Below are 19,813 nucleotides of genomic sequence, written 5' to 3'. Positions count from 1 at the left end.
TGTTTACAACCTGTACTTTTTCTGAAATGAATACCAAAAACTTTAGCTGCTCTTATACATATTTAGGGTAGAAGTTGTACTATTAGAGTTGTGTCATCAGAAAAGAAAAGGTAGGTCCATGGGCAACTTCATGTAATATGAAGGCTTACCTACCTGCATGATTTAAAATTACTAGGTTCCTTATACCTCTAAGTTGTAAATCTCTATATACTTCTAACTAAAGAATAAAAATTACCCTGGCATTAAATTTACGTAATTTCTAGAAACTGTAATAGAGTATATAATTAGATGACTGAAAATGGGTAATCTTAAGCATAATAATATCTAACGTTATCCAATTGTAATTACTAACAAGATCGATAAAAGTACAAACTCATCTGTACAGTCAGCTCTCAGTTTATCCCTGTTATCCCTCAGTAATATATGAGTTAGATCATGATAGGATTGATAAAAAAAAATATATGTTCATTCCCTCAGTTCTAAACCAGCCTAGGTCCAACAAGCATAGCCACAGCACTGCTCAGTCATGGCTGCACTGTTTGCAGGGCCATCATAGGTCCAGAAGCAAAACTGTTATTTTGATGTAAAACGTGAGTTCTGCAAAAGTCAGGGTTCTTGTGGTAGGCCAGGTTTGGTGTTACAGGGCTTGCTTGGCAGCACAGACTTGAGGCTCAATCCATCTAGATGTCTCTACCAGCTCAATATCCTCTGGTTTCCCTGCTGCATCCACCCACCCTGGACATACATTATGTAGCCTGGAGCACTGACTGTATAGGACTTTTTGGCAGTGCTGACATGCTTCATTATTCCATTTTAACTCTGATACACCAGATGTGTTTAAGACTTTATTTTCAGTGGATATACAGCTGATTTTCATAATGCACTGTTATAGTAGTGATTGCACACATATTACTCACACACGTGTACTGGATTTTATATCTTTTTGTTGTTGTTGTTGTTAGTAAAACCCTTTAGCCAAAACTGTGTTTGTCTGTTAGGATATAACCAGTAAAAAACAACAATGTACTAACGCTTGCAAATTTGTTACTCTAGTGGAGCTTCTGATGCCTACTTCACAGTTTTTCATTTTGCTGCAGATAAATTTTACAGTTTTAAATGGCAGCTCCCTTCTGAAATTATTATGATTTTGTTGAAGTTATTAATATATGAATATGTAGTCTGCTATATTAACGTTTCTTTATGCATTTTAATGTAGAAATCAAGCCAGCAAAAGTTCTGCTTTGCAGTCACACCACAGATCAAACAGCAAGGACATACAGACACTAGGGGTTGGCGGCCCAAGAGAAGAGGGTCTTCCAGCAAATGAAAGCTTTTTAAATGGAAACCTTTCTGGAGCTGCACATAGCCCAATGCATACAAAGAAATCGAGCAACCAGCCTGGATCTGGTAACAAAGATCTAGCCAATAATAACATGCCACATCTTCTTAGCCCAAAGGAAACAAAGGCCAAAACAGAATTTGATTTTAACGTGGACCCCAAAAGTTCTGATGGTCCAGGCACAAAGTACCTGAAGTCTAACACCAGATCTCAGCAGAACCGGCACTCGTTTATGGAAACTTCTCAAAGCAAGACTGGGACACTGCAACCCGGTGATAAGCATAGTCGCCACAGCTACATTGATACTATTCCACAGTCTTCTAAGAGTCCTTCGTATCGGACAAAGTCAAAGAGCCACGGGGTTCTGACAGACTCGAAATCCGTGGGCAACCTGTCTGAGGCCAGGGCTCAGGCTGCAGAACCAAACAGCAGTCGCTATTTTCCATCCAGCTGCATGGACTTGAACTCCCCCACCAGTCCGACCGCTCCCCGACACGGTGATAACAGAACTTTGCTCAGCCCATCTGCTAGGAATAACCGCAGCGAGGGTACCCTGGACACCCGAAGACCATCAACCAGGCACTCCAAAACAATGGAGGAGTTAAAACTGCCAGATCACATGGATGGAAGCCATTCCCACTCGCTGTCTGCTCCACATGAATCTTTTTCCTATGGTCTAGGTTATACCAGTCCTTTTTCTTCACAGCAGCGCCCTCATAGACACTCGATGTATGTGAGCCGGGACAGAGTGAGGTCAAAGGGCTCAGAGGGTGGCTTAAACGTAGGGCAAGGGATGGCAGCCAGAGCAAACAGCCTGCAACTGTTATCTCCACAGGTGCAGCATAAGTCACTCACAAGGTCTGTTGGCTCCTCACGAGAAGACTGTACAGAAGATACTAATAGGGTTAGTTCAAAATATCACCTGTTACGGAAGACTTACCTTCCTCGTATTGTTTTGTGTGGGAACAGTGTCCTGCTTCTCTCTTCTATTTATTTGTTTCCATAGTTAGCTATTCATTTGTGGTGTTGTGAGACAAAGAATGTTAGGTGTTGTTTTTTTTAAAAGAAGGTTAAATATTTGGAGTGCAAAATGAGAGACCACGTTAAAAACAGTAATTGGACTGTGAATACTATTCTTTTAAGGTACTGAAATGTGAGAACAGAGAAACTGTGAAGTTAAATTTAATTAGTTCATAGTCTGTTACGTTCTCTGTCATTTTCATTGTATTATTTTTGCTTAATTAACCTTCCCATTTTTGGTTTTATTTAGCTTTTCTTGTATGTTTTTCTGTTGTGAATTCTAATCTTAATTTTTGAAGTGAGCTTTTTCACTAGCTTAATAGCATGACGTTATTGATGAAATGGTGTAATGTACTAGAGGGATATCAAAACCTGCAGTATTTCTCCAGATTAGTATGATAAATTACTGGGGTAGGCTAGAGATTTGATATTGGAGAAGCCACCGGTAAACTGGAGTAAATTGACTCCTTAGCAGTGATATAATGATTACTGTCAATAGTTACCTACGATGTTATATTATTTCATTAGTGTAGAGGAAGGGCCAGTTCTGGTGTTGATTTACTTTCCTTATATAATACTTATGAATTATTTAATGTCTTACACAAGATGACTGACCCTAGAGCCTTAAATTACTATTACCATTGATCCAACATTGAAGCAAAATGGTGTGAAGTACATAGAATGACTATTTGTTTTTTAATACACATATGTGTAATAAAGTGACTTCAAAGGAGAGAAATTCTTGTTCAGATTTGTCGACAAATTGAAGGAAGTCAAAGAGCTACAAATATTACTGAAAGTCTAAAAATATGCTTTACTGTAGGAGACTAAACAAACCTCTGCCTACTTAGTTTATGTAAGAAATACGCGTAGTGGACTTAATGTAGTCTGCAAGTGGCACAGCACATAGAAAGTTTTCATGTACTGGGTGGCTCTTCAGTAAGAAAAAAAAAAACAACATTTTTTTCTTTTAGTATTTATTTATTTTAAAGCACATTAAATAATTATAACATAATTATAATACGTTATTTTTGTACTTACCACATCATCTCCATTCAGGATTATGTGTATTCATTATAAGGAGAGAAAAAAAAATCTCGTAAGAATAGGAAAAATACGATCTAATTTAAAGAGCAATAGCTACTTAGAAAGGCTTACAGCTCCATTTCAAAATGGGATTTTATTTTTTCTTTGTGTAGTCATTTTGTTCTCTCTCCTCTTTCAGTTACAAGTTAAACATAAATTAAATGTTACTTATTCTTCAAGATGTTACTATAGGAGGGCAGTAAAACCAATATTTGACTTTTGGATAAAAGCTCATGCTGCCTTTTATTATTCAGAGTATCAGCATCTTTTTCTGAATTATGTGTAGTGGATATTAAATTGATAAATAACTGTAATTTTATTTCATATTATCAGATCATTCTTTGTCTTTTGACAGCTGGTTGACAAACTTTTATTTTGATGAGAAAAATCAATGTACATCCCAATGGTTATGGTTTTGTTCATTTTGGTTTACTTTGCAATGCCTAATCATTTGTAAAGAATTCACCTTTATCTTTTATGGTCAGTGTTTGTAATCTGGAGCCTTTAAGTCATTGTTTTAAATCGCTATTTCAACCAGCAGAAGTCTGAAAGGAAAAATACTCTTCTGAAATGCATGACAAGTATGTTAATTCACACCTATATTTTTTCATTTTCCCTAGTTTGAATAACAGATCAGAATTCAATTAACAATATTCATATGCCTTATGAAGGAATTTACACAAAAGTCATTCTTTGATTCTTTTTTTTTTTTTTTTTTTTTTGCCACATTGTGTATTACAAATGAGAAAATTTCACTTCCTTTGGCTGTAGTGAACTTAAAAATTCAGGAATAATATAAATGCTCCCAAAGAATCTTTATTATTTTCCCGTTAAATTTTTCCATTCAGTTCTTCTGGTTCTCTCTACTACTGTTCTCTCTCTCTGTGCTCACATTTTGTTACGTTTCTTCACTTCGCTGTTTCTAGTTTCTCTTTAGCCACCACTAGGTCATTTTAAAGAAAATCATTCTTTGTTTGCCAGGTTTTTAAACTTCCTTTTAAAAAAGGAAAAAAAAAAAAAAAGACAACTTGCATTCTGTGTTAGGTTGGGTGTTTTTCAGGTCTTAGTTACAACACTGTTAATTTAAGGGTTATTTTATTTTTAAGTTAAATGTACACAAAAGGAGGTAAGCAAAAGAAATCAAGTACGAGTTGCTATTTCTGTCTCATATTTATAACTTAACTGCTGCCAAACAAGAGATATCTTACACAAGCAGTAACTTAATCAAATGTATCAACCTCTTGCAAATCAAAAAACAAACAAACAAACAAAAACCTGTGATTTTAAAGCATTGCTTTAGTTGCACTTCTCATCTTGACAAAGTTTCAAGGGTTGTTTTGTCTTTGACAGTGAGACCAGATCTTTTTTAATGAAAGGCAAAATTGACTTTGCAATTCACTCATACTGAATTGAAATTCCAATTTTTAATTCTGGCTTGTTGTCTTTTTAAGGCCTCATCCTTCTCATTCTACATTTAAATTCATACAGGAGTCTCAGTACAGTTTCCTGTGGGGTCTTAGAACATTTAGTTTTATCTGGTCCATTTATCTGCTGCAGAAAGAATTGCAGCATTTGGTTCATTTAAGCATCATGTTAAGTTCTATTTGGTTGCAAATTCCATGCGTATGAATGTTTCTGAGAGTGTACTTAAATTTCTATTAAAGTACCTTCCAGGAAGCATTTTCTTCAGGAAAACAGTCTAAATTAGAGATGATGAAACTCTTTTGCTAGGTCTGACTTACCTATTTAGTTTATAAATCTCTTAGTTCCAGGCAGGACTACCTCTTATTTTGTGTACAGTAGACTTTGTGACTGTTGGTACCTCTAGGTACTACTGTGTATTAGCCGATAAGAGATAGTGCTTTGGTGTTGCAGTAATCACAAATTATATGCATGTCCTGTTTACTTTTTAAAATTTGCCATTAGCAGAGTGACCAGATTCCATCAGAAACAAATTTAACAAGACCTCCAGTAAAAGATTCCTCGGGAGCTGTTAAAGCTGCATTTCATTCACGGCGAAAATCTGAGGTCCGCACCATGCTAAAGTATTTAAAATTACAATTAAGTGGCAAAATTTTGTTAATGCCATTTTTGTCATTTTGGAAAAATTGAACAAACAGCTAAAACAAATAATTACTGATTACAGGGTCTGTGATTGGAGACTGGCAGTTATTCATGACATGAAATGGAAATTGTGTGTAGTGAAGTTGAGAGTTTATTGCTTACATATGTTGGTTAACACCACTACAAATGACTTTATAGTCTTTCATTTTAAATAGTTGGCTGTTCTTTTGTTTAGGGTGGAGCATATCATGATCCACACACAGAAGATGGAGCATCTACTAAGGAAAATAGAATTCTGTATAATGACCCTGTTCCAAGAAGAGTTGGCAGCTTTTACAGAGGTAATTTTTTGGTGCATCTTTAAAGTTTTAAACAATAATTTTAACATGGAATATAAATGAGGTAGTGAAAAAGCATACAGGGAACTAATGTGAAAAACTAAAAAAAATGGAAAAAGAATTTTTACCACATTTTCAGATAATAGGTTGACCTGCTAAGTTGTATGTAGTAACTGTATTTGTATTCTACTTTTGCAAAAGGTATTTTTGCGTATTTACAAATGATAACTCATATTAAATGAAAAACAGTCATCAGTGTAGTTCCTTACAAGTAAAAGGGCATTTATATAATCCCAAGAATGTGCTCACACGTGTGTATATATATATACTGTGTATTATATATATGGATGTGTGTGCATACGCTTATACATGTATACACAAATAGGTACTGTTTTAGTATGGTACAGAAAACATGGTGATTTGTGAGCCGATGTCTCATGGCTAAACCTGGGTAATCTTTTTGAAAAGGACAAGGATGATAAGCTAATTACTGTTCCACAAGTGATAGGAAGCTTGTGGGGTTCCCCTGAACCTTAAGAAGTCACAATCAGCTAAAATTCGATTATGAGTCACCTAATAACCTTAAGTAGAGTCACCAATCTCCCTCTGATCCTCTTCAGGTTGATCAGTTGGCTGATGACCTGATTTAGACACGTTCAAATCTGCCGTCCCGTGCAGGTGTCCCATTGCAATATACAAGCTTTAACGTTGCGTTAAAGTTTTGAGGGTTGGAGCAATGCTGTTGAGTTTAAAGATTTGCAGTGTAACAGAGAATCCTTGAAGAATCCTTAATCCTGAATTGCTTTTATTAATCTTTAAAACACTCTTAAAACTGGGCACTGTGAAAGAGAGGCACCAAGGAAGAATGACCTTCCATAACTCATGTGCTAATGAAACTAAAGGTCTGGGGTTGTATTCAGTACTTCATTATAAAGTAGAGGTTTCTTCCTCTTTAACTACATCTATGAAACAACTTCATTTTAGTTCCAAGACTCAATACCCCTTTTACAATGAAATAATTATATTCAAGTAATACATTAATAATAGTATATGTAAAAGCTAGTGAAAGAAAAAGTTGCCATGAAAAAGCAAACTCATATATATTCAGTTCTTAAATATTGACTTCATATAGACGTTATTGGCATGTGCTTTTGTTCTATAGCTTGAAAAAAACTTTCCAATTCAATTTTGATTGATAGTCTAGTGTGATCCTGAAATAATGCTGCAGCTAGTGTCTGATGAATTTTTAATCCAGTGTATATATGTCTGGTGATATTCGTACTTCTGATAACATTTTGTATTTAGGTATGTAGAACCTATTTTTGAAAATACAGTATGATTCTTTTGAAAACATATAGTATCTGATTTTGATCCTTTTATTTTGAATGAGTAATCCCTTACTCTTAGTTACATCAGAACACAAAGTAGTTTTTTTCAGGGTGGGTATTAATCTTACTTATTTTTTTTAAGTCCTGAGTGAAGATAAATTGTAAACTGTATTATTTCATGTCTGTAACAACAATATTCCAACCTTACATTCTGTTTCCTATTTTTAGCTATCAGTTGCACTTGCAAGCCCTTATAGATAGAGGTGATCTCAATATCCAACAGCATCTTACCTCAGTTCTGATGATGCCGTCATTTTACAATATTATCTTGCAAGTATTACAAAGCAAGGGCTTTCCAAGCTGTATAAGAGCACAAACTACTTGTCTGGGTTTTTTTGGTCATGCAACTGTCTCTTCATTCTTTGTTTTTTATAAAAGAGGTAGAGAGGAAGCAGACAACTGAAAAGATGTGATTTTTGGCAGAGCTCAGTATACAGTGTTTGCTATTTCTCTGTTCAGTTCCATCTCCGCGTCCAGAGAGTACATACATAGAAAACAATGTGTCAAACAGAGCCTCTGTATTACCAGCAGACAGCAGCACGGTGGCAAACCACTCAAAGAGACAAACCACCTTTGATACCTGGTGAGTTGTTATTTATATAGATGTGTAGAGAATGGCAGGAAAAAAGGGGGAGGAGGGATTTAAGAGAAGAAAAACAAGAAACGCCCTGAAACTATTTTTTTTTTCAAAATTTGTGATTATGTATGAATGCTTAATTGTTCCCTCTGACTATATTGACATAGTGTTGCATGTTTGCTGTCCCCTTTTGAGCAACAAGAAGTACTTCATCACACCATCACATTGATTGCTTTAAAAATTGTACACTTCTGTTCGGTCTTCCCTGATTCTTTTTTCTCCTATCAGTCTTTGGTTAAAGATGATAGAAAGTGCTTGTGTGCATATAGCAAGCCCATAGCTTCATCTGTGGATTCCAGAAGCATGAATTGTCAGAAAAATGTAAAAAGTTAGCAATATGCATGTTTCCATATAAAAAATATGACTGTATTAATGAAGAATATAATATTCACCCTACAATGGGGACTGCTGCTCTCTTTGCTTATGCACCACAGAAGGAATTGAGTACATTCTATGGGAAAACGGACGAAGCAACATCTTAGTGGTGTAAATTGATTTTAAAAGGTTTTAAAAAACATCGCATGACTCCATACAGAACATAGAACAATTAACTATAATTATGCTAGTAAAATTACAACATATGTGTAGCTTTGCAGGACTTAAAGGGGAAATATCTTAATTTTGTTGCTGGGAGAGCTGTACAGCTCTAAAATACTCTTAACGTTTTACTTTGATGACAATAAAGCACAGTGAATTAAAATAACCAAATGGAGTTTCAAAGGATTGTTGGGAGGAATGGACTTGTATGCATTCTCATGATTCAACTGTACTTCGTACCACTATATGAAACACTGCTCTCTGAAAGTGATGAAACTATGCTATTTAAAGAACTGTTTCAGTGGTTTGTTGACATAATGGAATTTCATATGAACAACCTATGAATTACCTGCTTAAAAAAGAAATGAAAAGGGGAGGGGGGGGGGACGGGGGGACGGGAGGGGGGTTGGGACACAAACAACTGGTTATTTCAGCTTTTGTTCAGGTTATATACCCAAGTCAGCAACAGAAGATGTTTACTCCAGAACACTTGTCTCCTGCTCTGATACACTAGAGTCTGCTTCCTGTCCTTCAGTAGCTCCACCTACATCAGTTTAGTGGATGCTAGTTTTGGGAATCTCGTCACTTATGTAAAAAGGTGGTACTTACGTTGTAATTTGTGGCTAAAGAAGGTCTTTGTTTCCACTGTTGAACCTTCTTACCTCTTTTGTTGTCTTTCGTATTTGAATCTTTTTATCTGGCATATAACGTAAGCTAACTGGAATCTTGTTTTGCTTTATATATCATTAGGCAATATATTACCTTTTATAATGTGGTTAATACAAAGGAGTATGTAATGTTATTTTAACTCTGAACTGAAATAATAGTATATGTTGTTAGAGCTGGTTGGGAATTTTTTGACAAAGTATTTTTTTCCTTACAATGCTAAATTATCAAACCCAAAACTTTTCAAAGGAACAGACTAATATCTACTCACCTTTTATTGGAAAGATTCTTCAGCTCCAGGATGGAATTCACAGTCAAAACCAGAGAGATAACTCAAAATAACAAATATTTGGGGGTCAGCATTATATTTTTTCGTACAAGGAACTCGAGTGCATAGCCTTTGTTCTTCATTATTTAAACCAGAGACTTTAACAGAGATCTTAGATCTAATAAGTGAAAGACCTGAACCAGAGGTCAGAGGTTATTCTGGAGCACATTCTCTGTTTTCACCCTCAATATATTCTCTCGAAGCTATTTCATCTTGTTGAAATAATGAAAGTACCACAAGAGATGCTGAGTATAGCCTACTGAATAAGGCTCTAGATTAGCTTTGAGACAGTTAGATTTAAGTCTTTGCTCCACTTACTGTACTCAAAAATTTCCATAAAGTGGAGCAGCTCCTTTGAGAGAAAAACCCACAGAAAAATAAGCATTTTGTCTTGTAAAATTGAAAGAATGGCAGTGCCCTCCACATCAAATTATCTGCTATTTTGACATGCATTCCTCTTTCACTTTGCTTTTCCAAGTCCCTATTTTCCTGAAATGTTTCCTGCCCAGCTCTACATGTTACTCTGTGCAAGTTGTCCTGGCAATGGTCTAATGTTGTTGCAAAATTGTTCTGTGCCATAAGTGCAGATTCCTGAGTGATGTAGAGTCTGTTCCTCTACTTATTTTTCTGTACAGAAGTTGTGTATTTATGCTTACGAAAATGTTGAAAGCAAAAAATGGAATGTGATTCTGCTTACATCATCAATTTTATGATGAAATAAATATTTGATGTCTGATGGACATACATAACTGGTACATGGCAATTCATCTCAAATTATGAGTGACATGTATTCCACCTGGACTTGCCACTACTGTAAAATACGGCTCCTCTCCTACTATTGCTCTGTGTTGCCTTTCTTCTGTCAAAGATTTTGTGAATGTTTGCTAGACTGAATTTTCACAATGTTCCCTTGTCTTTGTGTGCATTTCTTCACTCTGTCCTCACTGTCCTGCCTCTTTAAAATAAAGATGTTATAAACTCAACTTTTGTTATCAGGTTTTACTATTAAATTACTAGATCATTTCTGAACTTTAGACAACTTGATTTGAAAAAGGCTAATTTTCATCTTTCTAGAAAATCTCTTTAATTTCCTTTGAGTGACCTTGAACTTGCTCAGTTTGCCATCTTTAGATACAATAATTTTATTCTCTCTCAACTTTTGTCTAAACCTGGGCAAAATTAGTAGGTAATAGGCAAGATACTTAAACCTTGTTCTGCCAGTGTACCAAAATGCTGAACTGAGTTACCCTTAAAATTGTATTATTACAGTTCTAAGTATCTCCTTGGAATTCCAACTCTAACATGCAGAACTTCATCTTCCATCACATTGGAAGTGCTTCTTGCGTTGGTCGCTTACAAGATATGTGGGGACTTTTGGAAAGCTTGGACCTTTTATGTCCAATAAAATGTATTCATTCTGTGACAGCTACCATATGTTATACTTTCCTGAAAAAATAAGGGGAAATGCATACAATACTATTTTATATATAAATATATAAACACATACACACTCTGTGACTCAAGAACAAAAAAGAAAAGAAAAGAAAAGAAAAGAAAAGAAAAGAAAAGAAAAGAAAAGAAAAGAAAAGAAAAGAAAAGAAAAGAAAAAAACACAAACCACCCTACTCTTAGGAGTGTCAGAGGCTTACTGTTTTAACTATCTGCTGTTGTTAGTTTTTAGGAATCCAAAACAATACAGCATGCTATGAACGTGACCCGACTGGCTTTAATTTTGCTGTTTCAATGTCAATGTGACAATGCAGTCACACTGTAGTCCGTGGAACAAGAAGGCTGCCAATACCTGAACAAGGTAGTTGAAAGCTTGTTCAATTGTCTGCAGCCCAACTCTTCCTGCATTGCAAATACACTCCAGTTCATTTACAGATTTTTAGATTTTTTTTTCTAAAAATACCAATATTCCAAATTTGTAGTTTGCAAGTTTGAAAATCAGCTGTGTGTTGCACTGGTTGAGGCTTTAGGAATCTGCTCGGCATAGCCTGAAGGTGTTCACCTTCCTCATGGTATCGGTCTTCCTCTGATGTTTCCTACCCAAGACTCTTGCATATGCATTTATCGTCTCCTATGTTTGCTTTTTTTCATCTGTATGGCTGCATCTGAGCCTCCCTGACAGTGCATGTAGGCTCTCTTCTAGTAAGCAATGAGTTCCTCTACCCTGGCCCTTTCCCAGTCATCAGTGTTTTTTTTTGTACTAAAATTTGGTAATGAAATACAATGTTATTTGCAAGGAATCCTTACAAAATTTGTAGATGTCAATATTCGGTCCAAGAAATGAGCCTAGGAAAGTACAAGTTCATGAAGCCAACTAGTTCCAAATATTTGTTGTTTACTAATGTTGAATTATATTGGGGAGGGGAGGTGTGAAATGTTTGTGTGTATATATACATATATATGTACACACACATACAAGTATGTATACTTTTTTTTAGTAAAGCTGTAGCCTTAAGTGATCTAGTGGTTATAGAGGCTTCTGTGTGGTATTCTGTATATAAGATGGTAGACATGGGTTTTGTTCCAGTTAATAAATCCTGCTTTTCCACATGAAAAAAGGTTTTCAGCTCTTAGCAATGTTCTGATTTGATCTCTTGAATTTTCAGCTTTCAGTGCCAGGCTGTTACACCTAGAAGTTTTTACTAAGGGCTTCAACTTGGAGAACTGATATTTTTATCTTAGATAAACCATGTATTTGAGGTGCTTCACAGGTTTCAGACATTTTCTTGCCATTGTTTATGGTAACTGTATAACTGCCAAGGTGGTTGGATTTTTTAAATGTTCATTAATATTTTGAAGAAAACTTCAGATAATTCAGTAACTTCTCCTTTAGGCCAAAATCTTACTTAGGTAATTGTGAGCTGTGCTGTAAAGGGAGTTAAGTAGTATGGTGGCAGCTAAAGAGGATTTCTAACCAGGCAATCTGCTGAAATTAGGGGTACTGAAGAGTAACTGAAGGGCACAAGGAATTGCCAAAAAAGCAGCCATGTGCAGTATGAATGCATCTGTGGCAGCATGAATGCAGCACACTTCCTACCTCCTTTTTTAAAAAAGTAAATGCTGAAGCACAGCAGATTCCTTGCCTCCATACATACATGCTGCTACACATTGATGTACCTGCATGAAGTTGGATACCTTTCCTCCCCGGGGGCAATAAATGCTAGCGATAGTCGAAGCATTTCTCTAGTTTCTCTGTCTTTTTCCAAATGTCTCTGACCAGAATAACCAATATGATCTATATTAAGCATGCAAAAGGCACAAAAAAGGATAAAAGTAATGGAGAAGAGGAAATTTTGCCTTTAGTTTCTGCTTGAGGGCGAGTTCTGTCAGTGGGGGCTCTTCCCTAGGGCTAGTCTTACTTCCTAGTGAAAGAGACACAGGCTCTGGTGTAACTGCTTGCTTTCAAAAGCTGAAGCTTTATGCAAAATACCAGGACTTGGCCATTATATTGTAAGAATTGCCATGTGACTATACCATACAGATTTTTTCTGATAATCTTCATTTATTCCTGTACTGTCCATTGTCTGAAAGCCATCTTTCAGGATGCCTAAAATATCCCGGTGTTTCATCTCGGCGATCAAAATGTTCTGCTCTATTTTTACTCAGCACAAAATCCTGGTGTTGAAACTTCCTGCTATAATGCTATATATGTTCACTCTCTTCACATAATGAGCATGTGTTTTGAAGCAGTTGCTTTTCAAGGTCAGTGCTTTTTCAGACAACTGTACTGCAATATGAGTCATAGGAGTTAATGACATAAACCCGTCCATGTGAAACCACTGGCTTTTGGGTAGGCAGCAATTGGAAATTAGCAGAGTTCTCAGCCCCTTACTTTTTTTTTCTTCTGGTCACTGGAGTTATGAAGAGGAAGATACAGAACAGAATTTCACTTCTGGCCTGTCCGCTCACCTGCTGTGGGGAACAGTTTTCTTGTCCAGGTTCACTGGGCTGAAGACAAGAAATGCACTTGAGTGAATCTGTCTAAAAGTGTGCAAAAATTGTCCCAGGTTTTATTCTAAGGAGTAATTTCACTTTTTAAAAATACAGTGTCTCCATTGAGGAATAGGTGTTGGAGCAGAAAAGCCAGAGCAAGACGTTGACGAATTTTAAAGGACGGTGCAGACAAACCACGCTGGCACTTTATGACCTGAATCTAGTTCTTCAATGGGCAGCATAGTGTCTGGGTTCGTAATTTGCACTGAGGCCATGTTTCGGGGGTATGTTTGAAGATGAGGATGTGCAGTAGCTCCTCTGGGGAAAGATTTGGGAGATTCTCATCCCCTTTCACGTGACTTTGAGAGTGCAAGCAGGATACTTGTTGTGCATGCTTTTCTCCAAGCTTTCTAACAAACTATGGAAGATGAAATTCCTAAAAATAATTCAGTAGTTGTTTTGTCTGTGTGAAGTCAGTCTTGTGAATTGACAGAATATGTAAAGCTGTCAGTAATGTTTACTTTTGGGCTCTGCTGTGATGCTTTAAGTGAATAATGCAAGACTTACTGCTGTTATGCAATGGTACTAAAGCCAGGGACATGGCATAAGCAGGAATCTGTAGCAGTCCCGTATATTTAAAATGTGTGGTAGGAATCTAATAATTATACTAAACTGGAGATTTTTCCTATATCTCCTTTCAGATTTCAAATTTTCACATTGTCTATATCATTGAACATCTGAATGTGTTTTCTGGATCTAGATTTAAGTTGATAAAATCTAATTTAGGAAAATTCCCACCATCTCCTCTGCCTATAAATCTTTCCTCTAAGCACATTTCTCTTACTCAGTTATTATACCTTGTTACAGTGTTTAAATATCTCATGCATTTAGAACCAGGTAGTATTCAGAGTTTAAGATGGTTTTGGGTAGAAATGGAGGAACTGACCAAACCCCATTTCAGAGTGAAGATACTCATTAATAAGGGGGACAACTGTCGTCATTCCCACCTCAATAATGTGTTTCACATTTGCTTGGAAAAAAATGTCAGCTTGGCATGTAGTAGCAGCTGAATCACCAGTTTATAGAATAGCATTTTAAGCCAGATTTAGAACCCAAAGATAACTATAGCAGGCAGCGAAGTGTTGTTACATTACAGTTGCTCCAAGAAAAGCTGCTTCTCTTTGTCATCCAGAGCCCTTGGAACTGTGGCTGTCCCTCAGGTTTTCCAGCAAGACAATAAAATAATTTAATTTTTATTTTCATACAAATTAAGGCTAAAAAAGGGCAATTAGATCATCCAGTATGACTTCACATATGTTAGTTGCCAGTAAATGTCATCCATTTTCTGGGGTTGAAGCCCAGCAGTGTATCTGGCAGAAGCGTACTCAGTCCTGATTTGAAATGTCAAAGATGGCAAATCCACTCCTTCACTAAGGAGTTTCTTCTGATGGTTAATGATTCTCATTGTTAAAATCAGTACCCTATTTCTAATAAGACTTCTCTGGCCTAATCATCTACCTACTTGTTATGTCTTTGCCCTCTGATTTAAAGGACTGTAATTTCTGTAATTTCTTCCTGGATAAGTACCTGTGCGCCACAATCAAGGAAACTCTTGTTGGGGTTGGCTTGGCTGTGTTTTTAACATTCTAGAGAAATGGAAATTTCAGACCCTCTTAATGTAGACCATTCTTTTTATCTCTGTGAAACTTTCCTTCAGCGGTTCCAATTTTCAAAATACCTTAAAGGGCACTAGAAATGCATACACCTATGTCTCACCAATGTCCTACATAAGTTATCTTTTTGCTCTTTATCAGTACATCCTTAGTTTACTGTGTACACTTAGAGTAACGTGTTGGTTATCAGCCGTAGTTAATTCTGCTGTAAACAAGATATGAGGGGGAAATAAATAAAATTCAGTCTTCAGGGAAGTCAGCTGTTCCACTTTCGGGTCATCTTCTTTTGCCAGCACTATCTCACGCATGCATAACAAACTAACTGAAGTTTTTAAGTTGAAATGGATCCCCAGCCTCCCTGATGATAAATTTGGAACCATGTCAGCAAAGGTCAGGAGTGTCAATTGAAATTGGTTCTGTCTGGCGAACTTTGCAACTCCCGGCTCTCCAGCAAGCAATGGATAAACTGGACCATGGTTTTGTACCTCCTCACCAGTTGTATGTTCTCTCAGATACGATTTTCATTTTTCTAAAAAAAATTGTGTGTGAATATTTTGGTTTGAGTATTAACTTCTGGCTTAAAAAAAACATGCATGCTTACCTTCTCCCTAAGTAACTACTCACTGGTTTGACTAATCATTTTACCCTAACACTTTGTTCCTCCTATCCCATATAATAAGACTGTTACTTGTATAGTTACCATTGAACCAATGAATGTTAAAACATTAAGAATCTTTTTGCTTCAATCAGTAATTTTCATCCTTTGCCATAAGGTCTCATTATTACACAGAATTCGCATCATATCAAAATAAAATCTATCTTACAATGCCTTATCTCATGTTTAGGAAAAGTCCTGAAAATCTTAACAGTCACTCTGAACAGCTCAAGGAGAAAGAAAAGCAAGGGTTTTTCAGGGCAATAAAAAAGAAAAAGAAGAAATCTCAAACTGTAAGTATACAGTTATTTCTGAAAGAAAATATGTTTATCGGTTTTGATGGTACTATTTTAAAATGCTAGACTAGTACAGTATATTTATATTATCTGTGATCATACCTGCATGTATCTATTTGTTCTTTTTCTGTGTTGACTATATGACTGTCAGATACACTTTCTATGTCTTTGTTTTCATTAAGATACCTCAACATCCAGTTTATATGCAAGTTTTAAGCAGATGTTGTGGCAAATCCTTTTGCAGTATATGTTGATATAATTCCAGAAGTAGCAAATGCATTATTGTGTGTCCTCAGAGCTTGAATAATTTCAGATACCCATTAGGAGGAGATCAAACTGCTATAAAAGAGAATTCTTTAAGAACTTTTTCATGGCAGTGTCTTGATGACAGCTTCCACCTTCTTGCCGTACCCTGTGACTGGAATAAGCATGATGTGCCTTAGCCATTCTCAACGTTTTATTTTTTGTTGGGGGAAGAGATTGTGTCTTTTTTTGTATTGTATATGCCTTTGCTATCTTTTCTGTATTTCTACATTTACATCTAGATTTTGGGAGAGAAAAATTATTTTATCAGAGGGCAGTGGCATATTAGCATTTCAAAAAGTTCTACAATGAAAGTCCCTGTAAGAACTGGGAAAACCTAAACATCATCTCATCTCAATCTTGGATAACAGTTCTGGAAACAGTAAAGTAAAATACTTTAAATTACATTTGCATATCTGCTTTACAAAATTTTAAAACTGCAGTTACTTTATCTAAAATTATGGCTAGTAAAAATGTGCTATTGTAATTCTCAATCGGGCCACCAGAAGATGGGGTTTTTATTAGTATAGCAGTATGTTACTAAATTTCATGTGCAAAATAGTGTCAAAAATAACCTTTGTCTCTTTATGTTACCAGTTCTTTCCAGTGTGCTTCATTCTTAAGTTTCACTTTTCTGTGTAACAAGGGCTGGGTAGTAAAATAAAGATTTCTACCCAACTTTTCTGTTTAAGAGCTCTTTTTCACTAAAATATAACTTTATTAATTTGTTAATAACAATAGTTCTTCTTTTGATTTTGGTGTTATGTCAGATGTTGTCAGTGTACAAAAAAAAAGATAAATTTCAGACTTGACTTGGAATTTGAAAATCAAACTGTTTTATCTAGTAGTGGGATCATCATCTCCAACAGTACTGTGTGCTCTCCTTTTCAGAGTAGCTTGCTTGAATTCCCCACATTTCAGGTTTGGGTTTAAGAACTCAGTGCCATTGAAAAATTAGGTTGTAATACTTCTGTAAGTGAAATGGCAGTTATGGTTTTGAAAGGTCTTGAAATGGAGTAAATTGTGCTCACTCACCATAGTTAAGTAGGCTCCAGAAGAAGTTAACACTACTGCAGGGTAAAGGGGTGTAACTAAACCAAAATATCTTCTGTCACAGAGTGAGGTGGCATGATTTGGATGTTGCTGGAGGGCTGATCTGTTGAAAATTGGGGGAGAGAAGTGTTTGTCTGCTTTTTTGTTGTTTGTTTAATTTTCTTTGAACTGCATGGAACGTGCATGCGTGTGTTAACTGGCACACAAAAATGCACCGTGTCTTCTTGCTAGCCAGGTTTTAGGGCAGTAGCTCCTACCTCTCCTTCTGAACTTGTTCACCTCAATACCTGTTCTGAACTAAATATCTAGATAAAAACTCTGGGATTTTTTGATATCAAAATGTCCACGAAAGGATAAGCACGCCTAATTGGTTTAGGTAGCACACTGGAGCCATTGGCTTCGGTGATGTATTTTCCAAAAAAAAAGATGTTAAATTTGCACTGTTTCAGATTTCAGCCATTGAGACATGGTAGCAGGGAACATATTAAAAGTCCAGCTGATAGATGAGGTATCAACTACTTCCAGATTAAACTACATGAAGGAATTAGGGACTAAATTGAGTTGTGTTGCAACACAAAATCCAGCACTTGCCCCAACAACAAATGACAAGCACCTTGCTCTGTAGATACTGTAAACATAACTGATTACAAGTCAGGACAGATTTACATGTACTCCTTACTCCTTTTCATACTTAAGGAGAGGGAGGGAGTGTTTGCATAATGAAAAATGCATTGGCTAGTTACACCTAGTCTTTCACAGGAAGATGCATAAAATTCCTGAAATGTGATAGTGATGAAACTCTTGCATCCTCATCTACAAGCCTGCTGACATCAACTTCATTCAACCAGAGACTGAAAAACCTCTTCTCGTTTCTACTTGTAGTTGTTTGACACAACAGTGTCTAGGGGCAGGCTGTGCACACCAATGTGCGTGCAAGTGTTTGCTACAGACACTGTTTTTTGTTTCTTCTTCGTCTGTTAGTTGAGGAAGTCTACCTCATGAACATTGGGATGTTCATAAGGATCTTCCTGCACGAGTGAAAATTATTACCTGATAATTATATAGCACCAAGTTTGAAGTAGAAAAAGCTTTTAAAAGTACTGTAGTAATAGCTCTTCAACTACAGTAATAATGAGTTCATGTTAAAAATCTAACACGTAGCTTGTGACTACCCAAGTTTTTTTCTGAGGCTTATAATTCTTAGAGTCCTAGAAGTATGTTATTCTAGCTCTGCACTCTGATACCAACTTTCTGCAGCAAATGACAAATTAGACCCAGAGAACAGTCATACTGGGAAGCATGTACACAATAGTTAAGAGGGTGATGATATCACATCCATTGCTTACTACTTACATCCACTGTTATTTGGCAAGTTTCGTGTTGCTGGTGATCATAGTAAGAGTCATAAAAGATCACTTAAATTGGACTAAAGATATCTTAATAATGTCATTCTCAAAATCTCCAGTAACGCAGAACTGATACCAGTTTCTGATACTTCCTCGTGCAGAGGATTATTCTCTCTAGAGTTCTCCAGGTGTAGTTCTTTATGGGATAACAAGCACTACTGTCTGCTATGGGAATTCTTTGCAATATTGTTTTTGAAGAGCTGTTTTTATCCATTCTCCTTTTTATCTTGTTTTGGAATCTTTTAGTAATGTAGCAAAAGGTTTTGAGGATTGCTAGAATCACATTTTTTTTCTGCAATCTGTCACTAAGCATTTTGGTATCCATGAGGACTGTGTACAGTGTCAATGTGCACTATCTTCAGAGGAGCCTGAATTTTGCAGATTGTGGTACATATTGCAAGCTACGGATCTGAAGAGATTATGTACTTCGGAAAAAATAGTTGCAAGTGACCCCTCCTCCTACTGATGCTTTGATTCCTTTTTAATTTACTGAACTTCAAACAGGAAATTCTTCTGGACATAGAATTCCAAAGTAGGCTGTGCTAATTAATGACTTTGTCTTTCGTTGGCTTGGATGGAATCTAGAAGCTGGGAAAGTTGTTTGAAAACCTTCTCTTCTGGTGGTGCACCCATTGTTATATTTAGTCATACAACCGTTATAGTATAAAGTTATATTTCAGTAGGCAAATGGCACAGCAAGTGTCTTGGGCTTGTTTGCACCTGAGAGGAGGAGAAATCATCTTGTTCATAATTTTAATACTTGACAGTTCTGTTTGTTGTTTGTGCATCCATTGGTACGCTCTTTGATTGTCTTACAGAAATAAAAATATAACAACCAGTGCCCTTGCAGTTGTACATGAAGTTGTTGAAGGCATATTTTTGTCAGAACTGAAATCATTCATCTTGGAGCCCTAGCTCTTTTTAAAAGCTAAAAATAAAATACTTTTCTTTCTTCCAGAGGTAACTATCAACTGCTCATTCTAAAGCCGATTGCTGCTATTACTAGTGTATCTTTGATATTTTATTTATATAAAAATAAGAAATGCCATAACATTTTATATCATTGTCATAAGTAACAAACG

General features: G+C 36.2%; 1 protein-coding gene across 6 annotated transcripts in view; it reads left to right on the top strand.

Moving 5' to 3' along the window:
* The window catches only part of CDKL5 (cyclin dependent kinase like 5), a 131,227-nt gene that overhangs the window by 104,989 nt on the left and 6,425 nt on the right, over nucleotides 1-19,813 (top strand). For 4 of the 6 annotated variants that reach the window (XM_035323878.1, XM_035323492.1, XM_035323571.1 and 1 more), the window contains exons 12-16: nucleotides 1,217-2,243; nucleotides 5,372-5,473; nucleotides 5,745-5,850; nucleotides 7,695-7,818; nucleotides 15,864-15,966. In XM_035323878.1, the coding sequence (XP_035179769.1) occupies nucleotides 1,217-2,243; nucleotides 5,372-5,473; nucleotides 5,745-5,850; nucleotides 7,695-7,818; nucleotides 15,864-15,966 (1,462 nt within the window). The remainder of the gene's footprint in view (nucleotides 1-1,216; nucleotides 2,244-5,371; nucleotides 5,474-5,744; nucleotides 5,851-7,694; nucleotides 7,819-15,863; nucleotides 15,967-19,813) is intronic. The other 2 variants (XM_035323728.1, XM_035323804.1) reach the window with 2 other exon arrangements.

This window comes from Oxyura jamaicensis, chromosome 1, assembly GCF_011077185.1.
Source record: "Oxyura jamaicensis isolate SHBP4307 breed ruddy duck chromosome 1, BPBGC_Ojam_1.0, whole genome shotgun sequence".
Lineage (NCBI taxonomy): Eukaryota > Metazoa > Chordata > Aves > Anseriformes > Anatidae > Oxyura > Oxyura jamaicensis.
Note: the sequence above shows the minus strand (reverse complement) of the source record. Positions and strands in the feature narration are given on the sequence as shown.